Here is a 19,432-nt window from a genome sequence, read left to right on the forward strand (position 1 = left end):
ACAAAACAGGCCATGAGGAATAGATACTGCCTGTCTCCACACTGTGACATATGACATTGACAGACAGATGCTGGAAAACAGATTTTCTCCTCTACCCCATTTATCTTTCACCCCTGTTTGCTCCTGCATGGATCAAATAGTAGAAGATGTAAGCCAGATGCTAGACTGTCTCCTGACTACACTCTGTTACCCAACAGTGCAACTGATTGACTGACATCTTTTAAAAAATAAACTGCGCTCAGCAGAACTGATGGCAGAATGCTGCACCTAATAACATTAATGAACAAAAATATAGATGGAAAAAAATCTCTTCTTCATGACATTTCACTTTGCTTAGTGCTTTAATATTGAAGATGTTAATTTAAAATCCTTATGATTACAACACTGAACCCATACACACAGAAAAGCTTTCATAAATTCACCACATTCCTAACTTGCAGATTACAAAATGGGATCTAAGGCCTTCACTAGGCACCTTGAAAGAAGTGTTATGGGACTTTACATGAGGAAACACTGCCACCTTGAGGGGATTATAATGTGTCCTGAAAATAACACCAAGTATGTCAAACAATCCTAGATGAATACTAACTTTATTAGGAACAGTGCACTTTTTGGAGCCGCATAACTCAACTTCTGTTAAGTTTTAATCACAAACTATGTCAGTATTTAAAATAATATAGCATTTAGGAGACTAATTAATATAACTAAATGTAATGTTTATCCTAAGCTGACAGTTGAGTAAAATTGTGAAGATACGCTTGTGGGATAAAACTAAAAGCCAAACAAACTATTTGTGCACTGTCCAAAACAGAAAACAGATTTCCCATTGTTTTCCTAACTGGGAGTAACAGGGTATACCTGGATTAGCTCAGCAAATTCACAGACCTACATAGCATTTCTCTCCTGGGGGAGAGGAGATCATTAATTGCACCTCTGTGGCACTTTTACAGAGTTTAGGAAATGGTCGGGTGGCTCCAGCACAGAAAAAACAACGAAAGAAAGTTGACAGAGACAGAGTGCACAGGGAACCCATGAGGGCACCACGTTCATCAGTTTAGAAAACATATGGAGCGGAGAGCCATGCCTGACACACATTTAAGCCAGTTGGGATCAAAGAAACATCATCTAAAATTTATCAAGACCATGTCCACACCAAGTCAGATGAATGTCAAAAACCCTCTCTTCCTTTGTATATTACCGCAGATTATCGACACCCACAACAAAGAGAAATGCTAATCTTGGTGGTTGGATAAAGCATGTGCTGTTGCATTAGAATCAGCAAGCATGTGCTGTTGTTACAAACAATGCAGCAGTGATGGTAAAACAAAGAAAACCTAAATCTAACTTTGGTTGGGGTTCCAGGTCGAAAGGTGAGTATAAAAGACTTTACTTAAAAAAAAAGAAGCTCATCTTGTCATGAATAATTTTCCCCCACCCTTAAAGGTTGAACAATAAACCAATCAGCAAGTAGCTTTGAAACTAAAATGAATAACAGCTGAGCCAATCAAATCATTCATTTTTGGGAGCTCACCTTTGGTTAAACATCCCTCTGAAGTTATAATTGGCTCTGTAGTTGGGCATCGGCTTGGGATCCAAAGGCCTGTAGATAGCCGGCTCCCCTCTCTTCATGGCCAGACCATTCAGCTCAACTGTGGGTGTTATACTGCCTGTGTGAGTGAGATTGCAGATGCAAGCACGGAAAAGATTAAAACCAAGACAGGGAGGTTTTTAAAAACACTGATGTGAACTTCTTTTTCTGGCAGCAGCAAACAAAATGGCTTAAAATGGTCCAAGCAGTCTAAAAAGATGGAAACAAAATATTTTCTAGAAAAGGCACACAGGCAGAAAGCTGCACTGTGCAGCCTAACATTTGCCACGTGAAACTGCATTCTAAGTAAAAAGTACCCTCAGGATGCATGCACCACTAATACCACCACTTCTCAGTGATGTTGCATAATTTATCACAGGATTTTTTGGACTTTCTTAATCCCATTAAAAGCCTGGCTTTGAGGCCTTTTACCACTACAAAGTCGCAGAGGGCAAGGGAGGTAAGTCCAGACTAGTGGTATTAATTTGGCTAGTGATAAACTGTAAGCCTGTTCCTAGGTTTTACTGAGACACTTTATACTGTTTTTTGTTGTTTCCTTGAACATCAATTATCTGAATATTCCCAGTTGCTTGGCAGCAATGCTGGGAAGAAAAGTCACTCAGATGAAAAACCAAAATGCCCCCTAAATACATAAATGCATTGCACTTTAAATTCATGATTGTACAGACAGGTATAAATTAACTTCCTCTGTAAATGGACTTTTTAGCTCTATCCAGTGTGCTAACATCCAATCCATACTTTTATTTTAACACCAGACTTTAAAATGAATGAACATTAGTGAGTTTCAATTAAAAAAATCTAAACATTGTTTCCAATTTTAGGAGGATGAGACAAGGCGAGCTACTAGAAGTGTAAATGCATGGGTTTTAATGCTAACTATAAATTCCTGCAGATATGTGCACACAGAAATGAACAGCACAAACTTGGTTTTAACCATCTGCAAGAAAATGAAACTGCTTCTGGTAAACAGGTTAAAAAACTGAAAAATGTTCACAGTGCTGTCGTAATTTTAGATCTTGTTCACAGCAAACTGCCATAAAAAAAGCACAGGATTGATTCGTGTCTGCAAATATCTAGGGTAAACTGCTGGAGTCTAATATTATGTCAGATGAAATGCAAAATTTATGTTTGCACAGACAGATGACTGTAGATTTTGTCTTTCATCTCCTACGTGGAAACTAGGGAGTGATTTTACCATGACCAGTAAAAATAGATGGAACAATTACAACAAGATGTTTCATATGGTGACCAGACTTTAAAAACTGTGAGCCTATTCTTGACAATGGCTCTGTTCCACTGAAGTATTTTAACAGTTTGACAGTAAAGTGGAGTGTATAATCCCAAGACCTGACCCTGCAGCAGCTTTATCAAGTTCATTCATTGTTTATTTGCCATTTATTCCATTGGATACTCTTGTCCACAGGATGTGGACCCTAACCTTTTTATCCATGTATCACTAGCATCACAAGTCAGTGACTCACTACAGCCTTTTAAACTGCCAGTAAGTCCAATGAAGAAAAGATGAAAAAAATGTGTCCTTTTATCTGATCTTCACTCTGTTACACTCTTAACTTTTTGATTATTGGCGCATATTTGCTATTCCAGGAAGCATGGTAGTGACTATGCCTGCGTGGGTTGTCTCTGGGTACTCTGGCTTCCTCCCATAGTCTTAAGACATGCTTGTTTGGTTAACCGGTGATTCTAAATTTGTTACAAGTGTGTGTGTGACTGTCTATCTCTGTCTTTCACCTTTCAACAGCCCAGATACGCTCCAGCCTCTCAATAATCCTAAGAAGTAAGTAAGAAGCAAAAAAAAAGAAGAATGTATAGCTTTAATATTTGCTGGTCTATGATTCCAACTTCAAACAGTATCAATGAAGAGGTTAAGCTTTTAAATGTTAGACATAGTGCTAGCAACTAACTTTAAGATAGGCCCGGATTGTGCTTTAGGATAACAGTGGACCAAAGAAACAAGCTTAGCTTGAGAAAAATTCCTCCTTACAACAAGGTTAAAAAATACTGTAAAACTTTTGGAGGATGAAAACCTGCTTTGTTGCCCTCAAAGATTTGAGAAATCTTGACACTCTTAGTTAATGAACAGGGAGTAAAAGTACCTCCTTCTTGGCGGCCTCATTCTCCCTGGATCTAAAGGCAATATCTTCTTTCTGCTGCTACAGCTGAGCCACAGCCCAAGTTAACATTTAAGTTCTTCTATAAGACATACAGTGTTAATTATTAATTTAATACCTAATAATATATGAATAGAGTGCTGTCTATTTTTCCTGTAAAAAAAAGACACCTCCATTTTTAAGAGTTTAGCAGATTATAACCAAGCATCAACTTGTTTTGCAGCTTTTTCCAAATGGTTCAAACATTCTTCTTGAAACTATAGCAGCTATCACATGCATAGCCATAGAAACAGTAAAAGGTGCAATTCATGGTAATCCTTCCCAGCCACTTGCTTTTTTAACAGTTAAAAGAAATTCAGTTGTGGCTGCAGTACCTGGGTTACTGTTGATGTCAGCTTTAGGGGAGCGGGGCGCTGGCCTGGGAAGGACACTCTCAGCCAGTGCTTTGGCAGCTGTGGAGTGTTGCGCCTTTTTAATACTGGTGCCCTCTGCCTCCCACACCTGCTCCCCAAGAGTCAGCTGCACGGTGAAGATCTGGAAGTGACACCCAGAGAGGAAGACATTACCCAACATTTTTATCAATATCCTTGTTACAGAACTTTTGGCAGGAGTTCGGTGCTCTCAGCACAGCCAATAACTAATTACTAATTACAAAAAGTGCAAATGCTTTATTTATTTAGCACATGTGGATGTGTGTCAAAACAAGAATTACACTGAACTACCTCCTGAGATTTATTAAATATTATTCCATATTGACATGATAACGCTACATCTGAAAAACTTTTTTTTTACCTTAGCGTGTGCAGGGCCTCTCTCATTGAGGAGCTTGTACTGTGGTTGGATCCTGTTGAAACGGGCTAACTCATTCACCAAACACATTGGAGTTTTCTCTTTAGGGTTTGCCATGTTCTCCTGGGGCGGGCCTAAATCATATCAGAAGACGACATATTTAAAAACATGGTAACTAAAGCACTCATCTATCCATCTTCTTCCACCTATATTCATGAACAAGTATCATTTTTTAATATAAGAATTGGATACTTCCACTGAGTGACAAGGGATGAGATATTAGCAGCGCATACAGCCACTGGAACACTTCTAACTTGCAAATAAAATGCAAACTTGTTTTATTTTTATATGTAATTAAGGGGAAAAATCAGTAAACAAGCACTTAATAAATAACTAATAAATGAATCTGTTTATAGGACAATATTGTAAAGTGTTTTTTCCTTCGTGTTGTGGTCAGTCCGTGAGCTACTGGCTTATAGTGCAGCAATCGTGGCTCAAGAGTTGGCAGTTCGTCTCATAATCGGAAGGTTGCCGGTTTGAGCCCCGGCTCGGACAGTCTCGGTCATTGTGCCCTTGGGCAAGATACTTCACCTACCCCTCTGTTGGCCAGAGGGGCCGATGGCGTGATATGGCAGCCTCGCTTCTGTCAGTCTGCCCCAGGGCAGCTGTGGCTACAACTGTAGCTTGCCTCCACCAGTGTGTGAATGTGAGAGTGAATGAATAGTGGAATTGTAAAGCGCTTTGAGGGTCTCGAAAAGTGTTATATAAATGCAATCTATTATTATTATTATTATTATAGCTAACATATGACAGGAAGTGTTGGCAGAAATTCACTTCCTAAATCATTATTAAAGAAGCAGTGGTACCGAAACGTTTCTGAATTTAGGTTAGGTCATGAGAAATAATGAGCAGTAAAAGGAACATGAGATAGAGCCCTTTAGGCCAGTTACCTAATTGCCTAAAGTCAATTTTTTATTATAGAATAACTATGCAAACACACACATTGTATTGTAGACTTGGGTACAACTATAACCTTCATCATGCACACAGTTGTCTGTATGAATCATTGTTAAGGTCTTAAATCTATACCAGTATTATAGAGTCATAATATATTATGACTGAGGTTATGAAATTTTCACAGAATAACTCACTGAATCATCCCCCAAAATGAAAACACTAATGAAATGTAGTCCATCGTTTGTTGGAAATCACAGAAACTATTGATCGCTGAGCATGTACTGGCCATGGAAAGCCAATAGTCAGTGTTTTTGTTTGTGTGCGTATGTGTAGTTTTTTTTAAATCACATTGCCCCCTGTTGCAAGAGTGAAACCAGGAATCAAATATTTTAGCCCTTCAACACTCTATTTTTTGAATAAGCAGAAATTTAATAACACAATTTTACAGATAAGCAGTTAAATATCAACCACTGCCGTGGGTGATGGTATTTTATTTGCAAAATTGTTAACCTACTGTAACAGTTTTTAGTTTTCATAGATAAGTAGCAACTCCACACATGATGCAAAATAATAACTAATTTCCCCTAAAGACAAACTTGGGGGAAATTCTACCTGGCGGTGTGGCAGACACAGGGGCGTCCCCATATCCGACTGCAGGAGCAGGGCAGGCGGGTGTGGGGGCCGGGCCTGTGCCATTGACGGAGGGCTGCAGACCCAGGGATCCTTGACTGGCCATGGCCGTTGGAGGGACTCCAGGGGAGAGGCCAGGACCAGCCAGGGGCGCTGAGGTCTGTACTTTCACTTGAGCCATGCTCTATTCCTGAAAGCAGAACAAATTTGAAAGCTTTTGTTAGAAATACACTTACTACACTGTAATTATAACTACTGAGTAGTTTAAAAATAAAAGAAAATCAATATTCATTCACTAGCAGTACACAATACTGCATTAAGCATCTGTGAATCTGAGCACAAATGCACATGCACAGTTTAAAGCTAAATGTCATTTGACAGATTTCTCTGGGCTAAGCCTGGAGAACAGACTTCAAACTGAACAGCCCTAGGCCTATCTCACATTCTGATCCACTGGCAGCTAATACACCCAGACAATGAACCTTTATTTGAAGGAGCTTTGCTCGTGTTACGGCTGAAAAAACTCCCTGGCAAAAAGGAGGAATCCGCTGGTTGTAGCCTGAACAATGCAATCTATATTAAACCACATTTTGAGGGACACAGCCCATTATCAAACAAATAAGGGTCAACAAATATCAAACAGCAGAATGAATTGTAGTATTTATTTATCTCTTAAAATATGCATGCAATATTTAGCAGAATGCAGTTAGACACAGTACACAGGCTGTGACTGTGTAATTTAAGTAACATAAGCATATATGCTACTGTGTGTTTTTGTCTAAAAAAGTCTCTAAGATAAAAAACAATTGCTCCAAAATGGCTCCCACTTTTGAGTCACACAAATAAGTGGCAGACAGTGATCGGAAATGAAGGAAATACTTTGAGCATCCCCACAGAGGTCAAAACAAAAGGTCAAAGCTGAGCTGAACCCCTGGAGTTTTGGAGAAATTCAGTGTCATCCCTTGGACACTGCATGAAATGCTAGCTTTGAATATGGCACATTCAGGTTTTTAAATATTGCATATCTGATTTTGCAGGTGTCACTTCTCTGTATTGTTTAGGGACCATGTTTGAACTGGTGTAAACATCAGCCAAGTTTGCACGGTCAGAAAATAGCTAATAAGGTTTAAATGCACCACAACTGATGTATCTCTTACTGTAATATGACTTTTATTCATTGCATGTCATGAAGTTATTCCTGTTTAATTCGTAGGTGCATCATGCCTGCCCGTGGGGTACTTGTGGTGATAGTCCCTCTTGCTTTTCTTTTTACGCTCTCACAGCAACACGCACAAATACAGCGGCAAACAGCTGCCTGTTTGCACGGCTGTCTTTCACTGCAAGTTGAACATGGGGGTTGTGTTACGTTGGGGTTGACTGGCAGAGCTTCAGTGCTGTCTGCAACCCCTGAACATTTATTACTGTGTCCAGCTTAGCAGGAAGCTAACGTTGCCAACAAGATATACGCCGTTTCTTCCCAATGTCAGCTCCTAAAAACACGCAGACAGAATAGGCAAGCATGCATGCTGTCATGAATATGCCTTTATGGTTTCCCCAGATGAATAAATCCTATCTAGCCACCCCCAGTTGCGATACTTTAGCCGGTTAAAGCTCATCATGGCTGATCGGCCGAGCACCCTTCTTGCTAGCATCTCCAAACCGCCCCATCCTTCTCGAAATCCTGGGGATTTTCAGTCAACCCTGATATCATATACGAGTTGGCGACAACGTGGCAAATAATCCACAGAGTATCCGACAACTATGGGAAAAATATTTCAGGACATTTTTTTACCTTTATCCAGGGCCAGACCCCAGTTACACCTCCAACATTGGCAAACACTAAAGAGAACTGGATGGAAGAGGAACCGACCACCTTATTTGTCTGGGTAAAAAAAGAAATGAAAATACGTGTCACTGGACTCAACATGGCGTATCCATGTAATATTTCACGCATAAAGCTTGTGTTTAGCTAACCTTGTTGTGGCTGCATATCGCATATCGCTAACGTACTATGAGTGGAGTTTGAGGTGAATTTTGAATGAAGCCACCCCCGCCGCGGTAAGGATGGTTCAGTCCTGGTGCGCTTCCTCGGATCCCACAGTGTAACTTTTGATTCAGAAACAAAATTAATATTTCCAAAGTTGTTTTGTGCACATTTGTATCACCAAATGGATTTTTAGTCTTATTCGTAAGTTTTCCATTTTACAGGTCCGTGTTTCAGTGAAACTTAAGGTTTTGTGCTAATGCTATAAAATATAGTTTTACTTGGAATATTTCCCCAACCATCCATTGGGAATTTTCTCTATTTGATTAATTAATTAAAGCAAACCCTATGAGTGTCTCACAAACAATCTAGTCAGAATTCTGCATCAAGCTTTATTTGGAAAAGTCCACGCTGGGGCAGTGGTATTGTACTAAGACGAGAAATTTAAAAAAAGAAAAAGAAAAGATGGCTAGGGGTGGGTGGGTAACCTACATACACTTTATATTTAACAAGGAATAGATAACCATAAAGGGAAAATATCACGAACTGCTAATCCCCAGATTTGACAGCTAAAGCGTCTCCAATAGAGGGCGTCACTAAACCACTTCTCCCTGTGTTATTGTAGACAGAAAAATATCCAACAACAAATAGAGCAGTATAAAAAACATAATTCAACCAAAATAAGTGAAGTAACTTGATAACAGATTGTAATTTTACTTGGCCAAACGCATGTATATCTATTGTACAATCTGAAATTACCCTTTCCCCCTTTGTTTTTGGCTGAAATAATTTCTCACACCATAACGGACCAGTTAAAAAAAACAAAACAAAAAACAAAACAAGCTTCAAATGAAAGCTCCATTGCTTTCAAAACCGTCAGATCATCAGTATTCCTGCCACACTACATCTTTATCTTTGCACATGTTTCACAAACCTAGTGCAATTCCACAGGCACGCCTGAGATCTGTGCCATTCACTTTTTACAGACAGATGGAATTACATGCTTCTGAAATATGCAGTTTATGTAATGTGTCACTGTCACACATTTATCTTCTTTCTCAATTTGGTCATCATCCTTCTGCCTTCAGAGCAGGACTACTCAGTCTTTTGCAAGCTATTTAAAAAGGAGAAGAAAAAAAAACCCATACTGTTCAGACTGAGGTTGAATAAAAGTGAATCTTTGTTTTTATTATCGATTATGAAAATGAACAGGCACCTATTACATGGAGCTTGCACATCCCAGAACAAAATTTCAAATATAAATAACACACCCTTATTAGTGTTGACCACTCACAACAACTTGCAAGCTAAGAGTTCAAACCACATTTAAAAAAAAAAAAAAAGTAACCTAAGGGGGAAAAACAAAACAAAAAAAGAACAGCCAAACCCTGTAACATAACCACAAGCATGTTTAAAAAGACAAAACAAGCCTTTATTGATCCTTTAGGCGTCTCTGTGCACTGATGCTGCTGTGACTACATTTACACAATCAGTGTTTCAGTCAGTCTTATTCTCGAAGCAGTGATAGCAGATACGACCTTATACAATGAAACTAATAAAAAAAAAAATTTGGTTAAATAGATGTCCTTAAATTATCAATATAGTTTTTTGTTTTTAAATCTTCAGATAGCCGTGTGCTGTGGTAATCTCCTCTACAGAATAGAGCATCGTCACATTCACGCATGTTCATTCAAGAAACTCAGCTAGACCCTGGAAAAGGGAAAAAAGAAAGAAAGAAAGAAAAAAAAAAAAGTAGTAGATACAAACAACTCAAGATGGAAAAAATTCAAGTATCTCTGACTGGATGGCGATAAACATGTCTTTAGGAATGGAGTGATTACACTTTGAAATGAGCACAGCCTCTGGAGGTGAGCACTGTTAGCATCCATCCTATAAACCGTGACCTCAGTTATGGAACGACTAAAAGTTGCCACAATGTTAGATGCCAATAAGAAAAAGTAGGGTTTGAAACTGCATGCACCCCTACTGTAAAACTACCTTTTTTTTTTTTCCTTTTTTCCAAAACCAGCTTTACATGTTTGTTGCTGACCGTACACAACCTAATTGGCAAAAGATGCAAAGTTCCAATGAAATAAAGCACTCCTATCATCATTCTGCTATAAAGTTAATGCATCCTTTGCCAAGTTCTTGCACATCATCTAACAATTTAAAGACGCATGTATGTACAGAATAGTTTCAGACATGTTACAAGTTTACAACATAACAGTCTCTTTTGGTGAAAATATAGTTAAATTCAAAATCTCTGATAGGTGTCTTTTTAGAGGCGATCTCTTTATTGAAAAAGTACCTGAGCCAAAACTCTGACCAGGGGGAAGAGAGAGAGAGAAGGAAAAAAAAAAAAAAAAAAGTATTGTCTTCATACATTCTAGAAAGACTTTGTCATTCTAGAGATAAAAATGAAGATTTAAATAACAAAAAAAAAATAAAAAAAAATTCAAAAACATACTGACCCGTCAAAAGCACCCCCTTTTCAAAGTATCAACTAGTTGGGAAAACAAAATGCCAAAAAAAAAAACAAACAAACAAAAAATTCAAACATTTCAGAAGATTAAAGCATGAAATAATAATAAAAATATATATCATACAAATACAAATGGATCATGCGATGACATTCTTTGAATGGAAGAGAGGCTGATGCACGTCTTAAAAGGCTGGACCAGAAAAGTTCAGCCCAGCTTTATGAGGAGACAAACGCCGAGGTCACTGGATGACTCCTGGATCTACCGTCACGCCTGTGCTATTCCCGTGTGTACCAAATTTCAGTCCGATGGTAGGAAGAACTGCAACCAGGTCTTAAGAGTTGGAAGATGAAGAAGAGCGCGTGTGCTGTCGATACAGTGGTTAAAAAACTAAAACCCTTGAACCTGATAAGCATCGAGGACTGCTTACAGTACACCTGCAAGTTGGGAATAACGTAATAGTGCCTTTTTAAACTAGATACCATCACAGTGCATGTAGTACTACTACTAATAATAATAAAAACAGATGAAGCATTTTCTTGGGGTTTTGATGGTCAAATCCCTTCCAGAAGACTGTTAGATTTAGATCTCTCTTTGTAGGCCCCAGCATGCATCCACCGGTTATTATTGCACAACACAAGGACCTTAAAATGCAGCCACACACAAACAAAAAAAGTAACAATAATAATCTTAAAAGAGGAATTATAAGTATCAGTACAAGTCTGCCTTACTTGCTCGCTGCATTGTGACCTTTTTGCCCTCCCCCCAAAAAACGGGAAAAAAACAAAAAACAAAAACAAAACAAAAACACACACAAAAAAGGAAGAAGTTCCATCTTGGGTGCAGCTAAACGTTCCGTTATTTTCTATTTTACAACAGACTAAAACATGCAGCCAAGAGCCTCCAGCGCATGGTGTCCATTGTTCCAGTCAAAGGTCAGAGTTCAAAGACTGAATGATTAAAAAGTGCTTTACGTAGGTCAGTAGGACTTCTCTCTTCTACCATTAATACAAAGTTTGTACATTAGCATGTATCATCTGTGAAGGCAAACAAGACAGCATGAAGATTAGAATTACAACAGGAAACAGACAAAAAAAAGTTTCACGTTCAGGAAGTGCTGAAAACAAATAAGACCTTTTTCTTTTTTTAAACTCACCGTGATACCACCATTTTGTTTTCTTTGGGTTTTTGTTACATGTTCTTACATAAAATGAGTTATCGGGCGGTCGTCTCTGCAGAAAACAAAAAGCAGCAATTAGATTTAACATTTAACACGTGCCCACAAACCGCTACCGCCCACACCGGGTGTCGCACACTTACCTTTTCTTTGCAGCTTGACAACATGCTGATAATGCTAAGACAAACTGATTGCACCGAGAGCGCTGGCGACCAGTCTTCCGTTAGGATAGATAGACAGATGTGACCGTTGCTATACACATGCGGGTGGACAGGTATATTCTCTCCTGTGAACATTACCTGCACAATGAAAGCAAAGCAGACCACATCAACGCAACTGAATATGTACAAATAAAAATCCCACGAGGCTGGCGAGCTTTAAGATCCTAAAGAAAGAAGACGCATAAAAAACAACTTTGGGGTGGTTGGGGGTTACGTGTGTGGTCAAAGAGCCAGCTCGGGGATGAACTTTGGAGAAAGCTAAAACATTCATTCCCGTCAATTAATGACAGCAAAATAATTAGACTTGCTGCAGGGTTAACCCACTACTGCAGGGATAGCAAACTCATTTTACTTTGTGGGCCACATGTAGCGAGCTGGACCAGTGAAGCTCTCCCATTCTTTATTGCTGATTTAGTGACCGTTTTACATAGTGGATATATTTTGTATACCTTGTACAGCACTTTGGTCAACAGACGTTGTTTAAAATGTGCTATATAAATACACCGATTTGACTTCTGTCGATGTAAAGATGCTTAATTATGGATTTAATCTCAGATATTTTAATGGAAGAAAAACCAAAACCTTGTCGTTTACGTCCACAAAGCTGATTCTGTTCATCTGGATGTCCAGTTTTCAGTGGGAGAAACGTTTTTTCACTTATCCAAGTGACTTCTTAAAAAGTAATGAGATGTTTCCCCCACTGAAAACACAATGTCCAGATAAACAGCATCAGCTTTCTGGGATTTCCTTACTTGGATAATAGAGCACAGGGGAAGTCGTATCAGTAGGAAAAACTGTAAGACTAAAAAACTTATGCCTTCTTTCACATCTTACTAAACTGTCCAGTTGGTCGGACTGAAGGCTTTGTCGGGCTGATTCTGGCCCCCAGGCCTTATGATTGACACCACTGCTCTACAGGGATATGAGGCTCTCGGATTAGGACAGAGGGGCCAGGACACGGTGGGAGAGAGAGGAAAAGCGAACAGCGTAGGGAGAGCTAGAGAGGAGATACAGCATGTTTTATAAAAAAGTAGACACGTTCTATAAAAAGCACTGGGCTACATTTGACTTTGAAAAAGGCACAAGAGTGAGGGCCAAGCAGGAAGATATGGGAAGTGTGAGAAGCAAAAAGCTAGAGTCAGAAGTGCTAAAGCAGAGAGAAGGGGGAGCGGGTAAAAAGGGTAATGAAGGGTTGAGTCAGTCTGGCACCAGACCGGGCCTCACGGGAGAGTGCAGGCTCCACATCATGAGGGGGAGGGAGGTGACTGATATGACTAGAAAGCACAGCTAGCTTTATAGTCTAAAGATAAAGACCAAAAAAAAAAAAAAAAAAAATCTCTTAAAATATTTACTCAAACCTCCAAATCACACCAAGCCAACAGCGTCTTTAGGTAACCTAAATCTTCTATTTCACTAAGATATCTAGTCTCGGGTCCATGCTGTGCCTTGTTCTAGTGCTGAATCTGTGCTCACCACAAGTTTCAATATTTCTAACTTTAGAAAAAGAAAAACAGAAGTAGCCTCTGTTTTGTTTCATAAGGTGGGCCTCTAATTTGCATGCGCACAACTGCTCAGAAATCAGAATCACCCCAAAAAAAAACAAAAAAAAATAAAAATTGAAAGCTTTTTTATTAAACTCTCAATCATTTTTACCACAACTGAACATTTCTGTGAAGAAGCAGCAACTTTTCAGCACTTTTCAGTGTCTGGAACATCAGCCTTTGTGGGTTCAAGTTCAATGAGGAAAAAACACACAGAGGAAATTTCATACTAGTGTGCGTACCATTCTGTCAGCAAAGTGGCTCTAACCAGAACAGGAAAAAAAAGGTATGCAGCTCCAGTGAACACAATACCCATCTCAATGTGACAGTGAAGAGGTGATTTTAATGACACTAGGCAGAGCTTCAATGGAAAAGGCCAAATCTGAGACTAACCAATAAAAGAAAGCCAAGACTGCTAAACGCTGCATGCATTTGACTGAGAAAGGCTGGAAAATGGTGGTAAGATCAAACAATTCCACCTTTAAAGTGTTTCCAACAAAAATTGAGATGGTTCGTTTTGTAGTGGGTAAAGGAAAAGATTTATATAAGATTAAAAACGAGATGTCGAATAAAGAAGGGTGACCCTCTATTTGGAAATGCCATGCTGTAATCTGCTGGAAGCGGCATGACTGGACCGCACGCAGGACAGTGATCTAAAGAACAGCTCCGAAGTACACAAGAACTCTTTATAGAACTGGTCAGCTCGGGGTCTGTCTTTAATGGAGACGTTACTGCAGTCACCAGATCTCAACCATACCCATTAGATTACCTCAACAAATTTGAAACAACGATGTCTGCAACGGTTCTTTGACGAAAGCAAAGTCTGAAGGCCAAAAAACAGATGTGACATTTTAGGTCGAGCCCAAAGTTTTCCAATTCTGTCTTATTTAAAGCTGAAGTTATTATTGGAGACTGATTCTAATCTTAAAAATTTTGTAAGCATTAAAAATAAAATAAAAAATTCTAGAGAATACTCTGATTCCACATTTCAATCTAATGATGATTAGTTTTAATTGCAAAGCTTCTATTTTCCCCATGTGAATGACACAGAATGTTCAAATGACTGGTGGAGTGATGTGCAGAGCTTGGATGGCTAAAACATGTCAAAAAATGAGTAAATGAAAAAATAAAAAGCCCTTATACAATTGTAACAATCTAAACTGTAAGATTACACAACACTGTTTAAAATTTGACATCTTTGTTTTAGAAGATGCTGCACAGGGTTAAAGTTCTGGTAGGAAATCTGGAGTTTCTCCTGTGCGCATGTAGCTGTGAAAAGGCTCAACAGAAACTGAAGCTGTTATGCAAAAATTGTCAAGTGATTTTGATCAGACTTTGTTTTCTTTTCCACGACAATAATAGGATATAAGGTGAAAGAGAAGTTCCTCCGAGGCCCCAGGAGAGGACTTCAACAGTGGATAAATCTGATAGTGTGTCCTTCCTATTTGAGAGGGTAACAGCTAAGTAGCTCAATTTATCTAATTTTCTCTACCTATTTTTAGACGGGCAGGCTCCTAATCAGTGAAACAAGACTGTTGAGTCAAACTAATCCCATCAAACATGGCTTCAGTGAGACTTCTGCAATGCTGTCTCTCAGTGATTCCAAGCCAAGATTCATTGCACTAATGACCATAGAGCCAAGATGTTTCATGAGATTACAGCAGGTATCTAGCCGATGAATATAAAAGACTGTTTCTACAGCTCTTCAGTTTTTGAGTTTATTTCAATCGGAACACCACTGTGGACCATGAACTCAGGAATATCAATCTTTGATATCAAGCTAGGAATGGATGTGGGACATTCGATCAGAGTAGCAAACGGTATCCTTTGTTCATCTGCATCTCCTGCACCCACAGTGCAGACAAAACAGATCCATAAGACAAGATGGTTAATAAAGTGAACTTATAGATAGCTTCAGACAAAGTGCTTTAAAATGTTTAACATTTACCCACACACCTACGCACAAACAATAATGACTGCTGAGCTTACCTGAGGTGAATCAAAAGGATATCGACTACTAAATTTGAAAAGCAGCTGAAATTTCTCTCCTTCATACAGTGTGCCAGGTGCTCCCTCCATATCTACAATCCACCTAAAAAATTAAAAAATAAAAGCACAATATTAAAGTATGTCAAACAAAAAAAAAAAAAATTACATAAAATAACACAGATCACCTTGAGATAATCAGGGTCTAGTAGTCTCTGACTACAAATCAGAGTGATGTAAATATGAAAAAAGGCCATTTTCTTTTAAATTTATGGAGTTGGTGGAGGGAGATCCATTAAATTTCAACATTAACTCTCTTAAATTACAACTTACAATAATGTAAAAGTTAAAATTTCATTAACTTGCACAAAAAAACAAAACACATTTTTAGAGATTTACACAAATCAGAGGAAAGAGGAAACCACAAGGAACCACAAAGCCCTGCGAGGTTGCCCACAATTTGCATGGAGGAAATGAGCAAATTTACCCTCGATTCACCATATTAGCAGAAGAACCTGCGCCTTTAAGGGACCCTGGGCCTATACAGATAAAAACAGCACAGTTTGAATGAGGTGCACCAATTACTTTTGCGACCCTCACACACCCTGTGTGTAAATCCAAATTGCAAGAATCAGTTGATTTGTGGTTTTGGGGGATTGGAGTAAAGATCTTGCAAATTTTTGACAGGATAAACTACTCAGGCTTTTTCCTTTTTCCTCATACGTAGTGTACTTGACAGTGAACATAAACCTTCAGTGCTTTGGGAGAAAATGGCATTTCTATAAAAGCAAAATTTGGTTTATGAGTGATAATGTGCTCTGTGTTCAATCTTACAATTCTGGAGTAGGTGGGAAACAATGACAGCTTCGACATTATTTCTGTTAATAATGTGCCGTTTTATAATTTGGCAGCAGATTAGCTAGAGACAAGTACAGAACCACATGTAATTATCATTAAAAAAATAATAATAAATCATACACAATGTGAGCTGCCGGTTCTCCAGTAAGTGTGTGTAATCAAAAGCTTTCAGTCTGACTCATTTCAGTGACATTCAATATTCATCTGGGTTATGATAGTGCTTTAGTAATAATGTGATATTCTATTGATCTACTGGACAAAATCTATTTTCGCTTCGGTGGCCAGGCTACAGAACTCTGCTGACTGAGCTGCTAGCAATTCAATCCTGCTCAGATGATTGCAAATACAGAGCCTTGTGCCTCTGGGATGAAAGACAGCCTACCTGCACCGCACACTCTTTACACACACACACACACACACCTCAAGACTGCTGAATGTAGCTTCACTGGTGGCAAAAACAAATTGAGTGCAGAACAGTTGTGGGGCTCATAGTAGAATCCTTAGAAGAAAAAAGCATCACAATCTCTGCCCTATTTTTTCCCATGCAAGCAGTGCAGACAGGACACCAGAGTCTTGTGGCTGTTATCCAGGTTTATAGCCTCATGCCTCATTCAAATCTAGACTGGCACACATGATCATTTAAACCTACATAAAAAGTCTGTTCTCCTTAAAACGTTGCCCTTGGAAAGGGTCAGTCACAGTGTCTAAACGAAGCTCCACTTTTCCTTCAAGAAGTTCAGAGCGAGGCCTGATTGTGCTACCAACTCATGCCGAAAACAGTCAGGGACTTCAAGGACATCACGCTCAATGTGCTCAAATTCCCTATAGCCTGGTGATTATATGATCCAGTCAACAAAAATAACACTGAGACATTTAGTGAAAGTGTAGGGACAAGGACAAATGAGTACACCTGAGAGGCCCAACAGTGCCTTTAAGCAGCAGTTTCCCTGTTTACATTAAGTGACTCATTACACCATCAAGCTAACCAATATAGCACCAGCACACAATACACTTAAAAAACAAAACAAAACCATTGACTCTCAGTGTTGCTCGTTACAGTACAAAGTGTACTATATAAACAAAAGGTGCAAAGCTGAAAACACACTGACCCTTTATTGCGGTAACATACCAGCTTGTGTGCTTCTATGCCAAGCACAACAAGAGTATGTCATACTCCAGTCAGGATAATAAAGACATTTCATGACCACAGTCAATCGTGACAACAGAAAGTAGCATAAAGACACCTTGTGACATCAGAGCAGAGCGTTTAAAAAAAAAAAAAAAAGACACACCTACACATGCCTTGTCAGAGAAATTATATACAAGGATCACAAGCCAGCAGGACTGGTTAGGAGACTTGGCAGTCATGCAAGGCATTTGTTAGACCAGGTGACTGTTATCTAATGAGGAAGATGCCACCATAACTGACCAGTGACAAACACTCCAATGTGCACCCTCTCTTTCAGACGGCATTGGAGGCCAGAAACCATGCCACACAACTCGAAAAGTTAGTAACTTAACAAGTCCATGCTTCAGCTTAGAAACTAGTCTCAAATCCATTTAAAGACTACAATTCAAGTCATATTTCCTGGCAACAGTAGTCATGGGGTTTAAGGGGATACATCACGACAACCAGACAGAAAGGTCAGCCAAGCAACCTCTGTTTCTAGCCCAACTCCTGCATGCCAGCCATTAAATATTTTATAAGGATGAATAGTGACACTGTGCATTAGAGACACTCTACGAAGGGCCTGTGGCTGCCAGTTGCTGGAATGACCCCAATTCCTCACCACTACACACTGCTGAGGCTGTGGTGTCTCACCTCCAGCCGCAGCTACCTGTATGGCATGCAGCATGCTTGCCACGCTACCCGTTTAAAGGAATGAAACCTGGCATTTCACAAAGCCACATGGTATTTGAGCAAACACGAGAGGCATATCGGTGATAAAAACCCAGAAGTGCTGCCACTCTGAAACAAATGAGTCACAAGAAATTAAAAAAAAAGAGAGAGAGAGAGAGAGAGAGAAAGAAGGACTTACTGTGTAATGGTGTTCTGTACACTTTTTTCATTGAGCGTCATTCCTGGGGGTGGATCGTTTTGCAAGGCTAATAATTCCTTTTGTAGCCTTTTCTGTGGGAGAAAACATGATTGGGTTTATACCCCCCAAAAAATAAATAAATAAAAAGTTGAAATACTGGATCAAGTCAAGTAAAATCAAACAGAGTAGTGGCTGAGAAATTTAGCACATGTGTTCATCAATTTTATTAAGAGGCCCATACCCGGAAAAACACTGATACATCAATGATATTCCAATGAGGGGTTACCGTTTATTATGTTTATTAGTAGTTAAACGTGACCCAAACAAAACGATTTCAAAGAGGTAAGTGTTTTAAAAAATGTATGAAATTTGCTTTACGGGTTTGATTTATTTAGACGTTAACAGCCAGTCAACTGAACAACGCAGTTTCTGTGAAAGTGATGCACCTGTTCAGCTGTTCAGGAGGAAACTGCAACTGTTCGATCTGCGCACCGTCTGCTTAGCTCACTGTGGTGAGAGCCCGGCCACATAACCGCCAACATTTACGGGAAACATCGGAAATTTATCCACCTCAAATCCTTGAATTATCACGCCTTTCTGAGAAGAACCTACACACGGGCCAAGTCATCGACATACAGTTCCAGGAAGCTAGCTTCTACTAGCCTTGACTTGCTGTGGATGATGATGATGGGCTAGTTGTATTGCTAGCAAAGAGCAGCCGCTAAACCTGAACAGTTGAGGATAAATGTAATCGATTTTACAGTAACGTCACCACCACTTTGGGCAAATACGCGTAGGTAAATGAAGTGGTCGATAAAGTGCCAGGAAAAAAATAGTCGGGAGGTCCGGTAAAAATCACAAAATAAGCGATCGCTGTCAATTGTGTTCTTACCTGCATCGACGCCATGATGGAAACCCCCCCTCCTCCTGCCTCAGCGCAGAGTGTAGAAACGTACGTCAGGCGGTCACGTGATTTAAGTTGTTTTGACAGCAGAAAACAAATCCACACGAACGTGTGTGTGTGCGCGCCAC

General features: G+C 39.3%; 2 protein-coding genes across 3 annotated transcripts in view; both read right to left on the reverse strand.

Annotated features, from left to right (window-relative positions):
- Window positions 1–8,016, reverse strand: part of stau2 (staufen double-stranded RNA binding protein 2) — a 106,077-nt gene extending 98,061 nt beyond the window's left edge. For both annotated transcript variants that reach the window (XM_085287284.1, XM_085287285.1), the window contains exons 1-5: window positions 7,907–8,016; window positions 6,097–6,304; window positions 4,531–4,661; window positions 4,113–4,272; window positions 1,532–1,667 (exon numbers count right to left, since the gene is read on the reverse strand). In XM_085287284.1, coding sequence (XP_085143410.1) covers window positions 1,532–1,667; window positions 4,113–4,272; window positions 4,531–4,661; window positions 6,097–6,295 — 626 coding nt within the window. In that variant the 5' untranslated portion in view covers window positions 6,296–6,304; window positions 7,907–8,016. The remainder of the gene's footprint in view (window positions 1–1,531; window positions 1,668–4,112; window positions 4,273–4,530; window positions 4,662–6,096; window positions 6,305–7,906) is intronic.
- Window positions 8,017–8,476: 460 nt separating this feature from the next.
- On the reverse strand, window positions 8,477–19,395 carry ube2wb (ubiquitin conjugating enzyme E2 Wb). Its single transcript, XM_085287287.1, has 6 exons — window positions 19,293–19,395; window positions 18,401–18,492; window positions 15,507–15,609; window positions 11,899–12,054; window positions 11,735–11,810; window positions 8,477–11,615 (listed from the first exon to the last, which is right to left on the reverse strand). The coding sequence occupies exons 1-6, from the start codon at window positions 19,305–19,307 to the stop codon at window positions 11,602–11,604; spliced, it is 456 nt and encodes a 151-aa protein (XP_085143413.1). The 5' UTR covers window positions 19,308–19,395; the 3' UTR covers window positions 8,477–11,601.
- Window positions 19,396–19,432: the final 37 nt, after the last annotated feature.

This window comes from Mchenga conophoros, linkage group LG9 (genome assembly GCF_057382185.1).
Source record: "Mchenga conophoros isolate Kocher_MC1m ecotype Shallow Benthic linkage group LG9, M_conophoros_male_GT1.1, whole genome shotgun sequence".
In the NCBI taxonomy this organism is placed as follows: Eukaryota; Metazoa; Chordata; class Actinopteri; order Cichliformes; family Cichlidae; genus Mchenga; species Mchenga conophoros.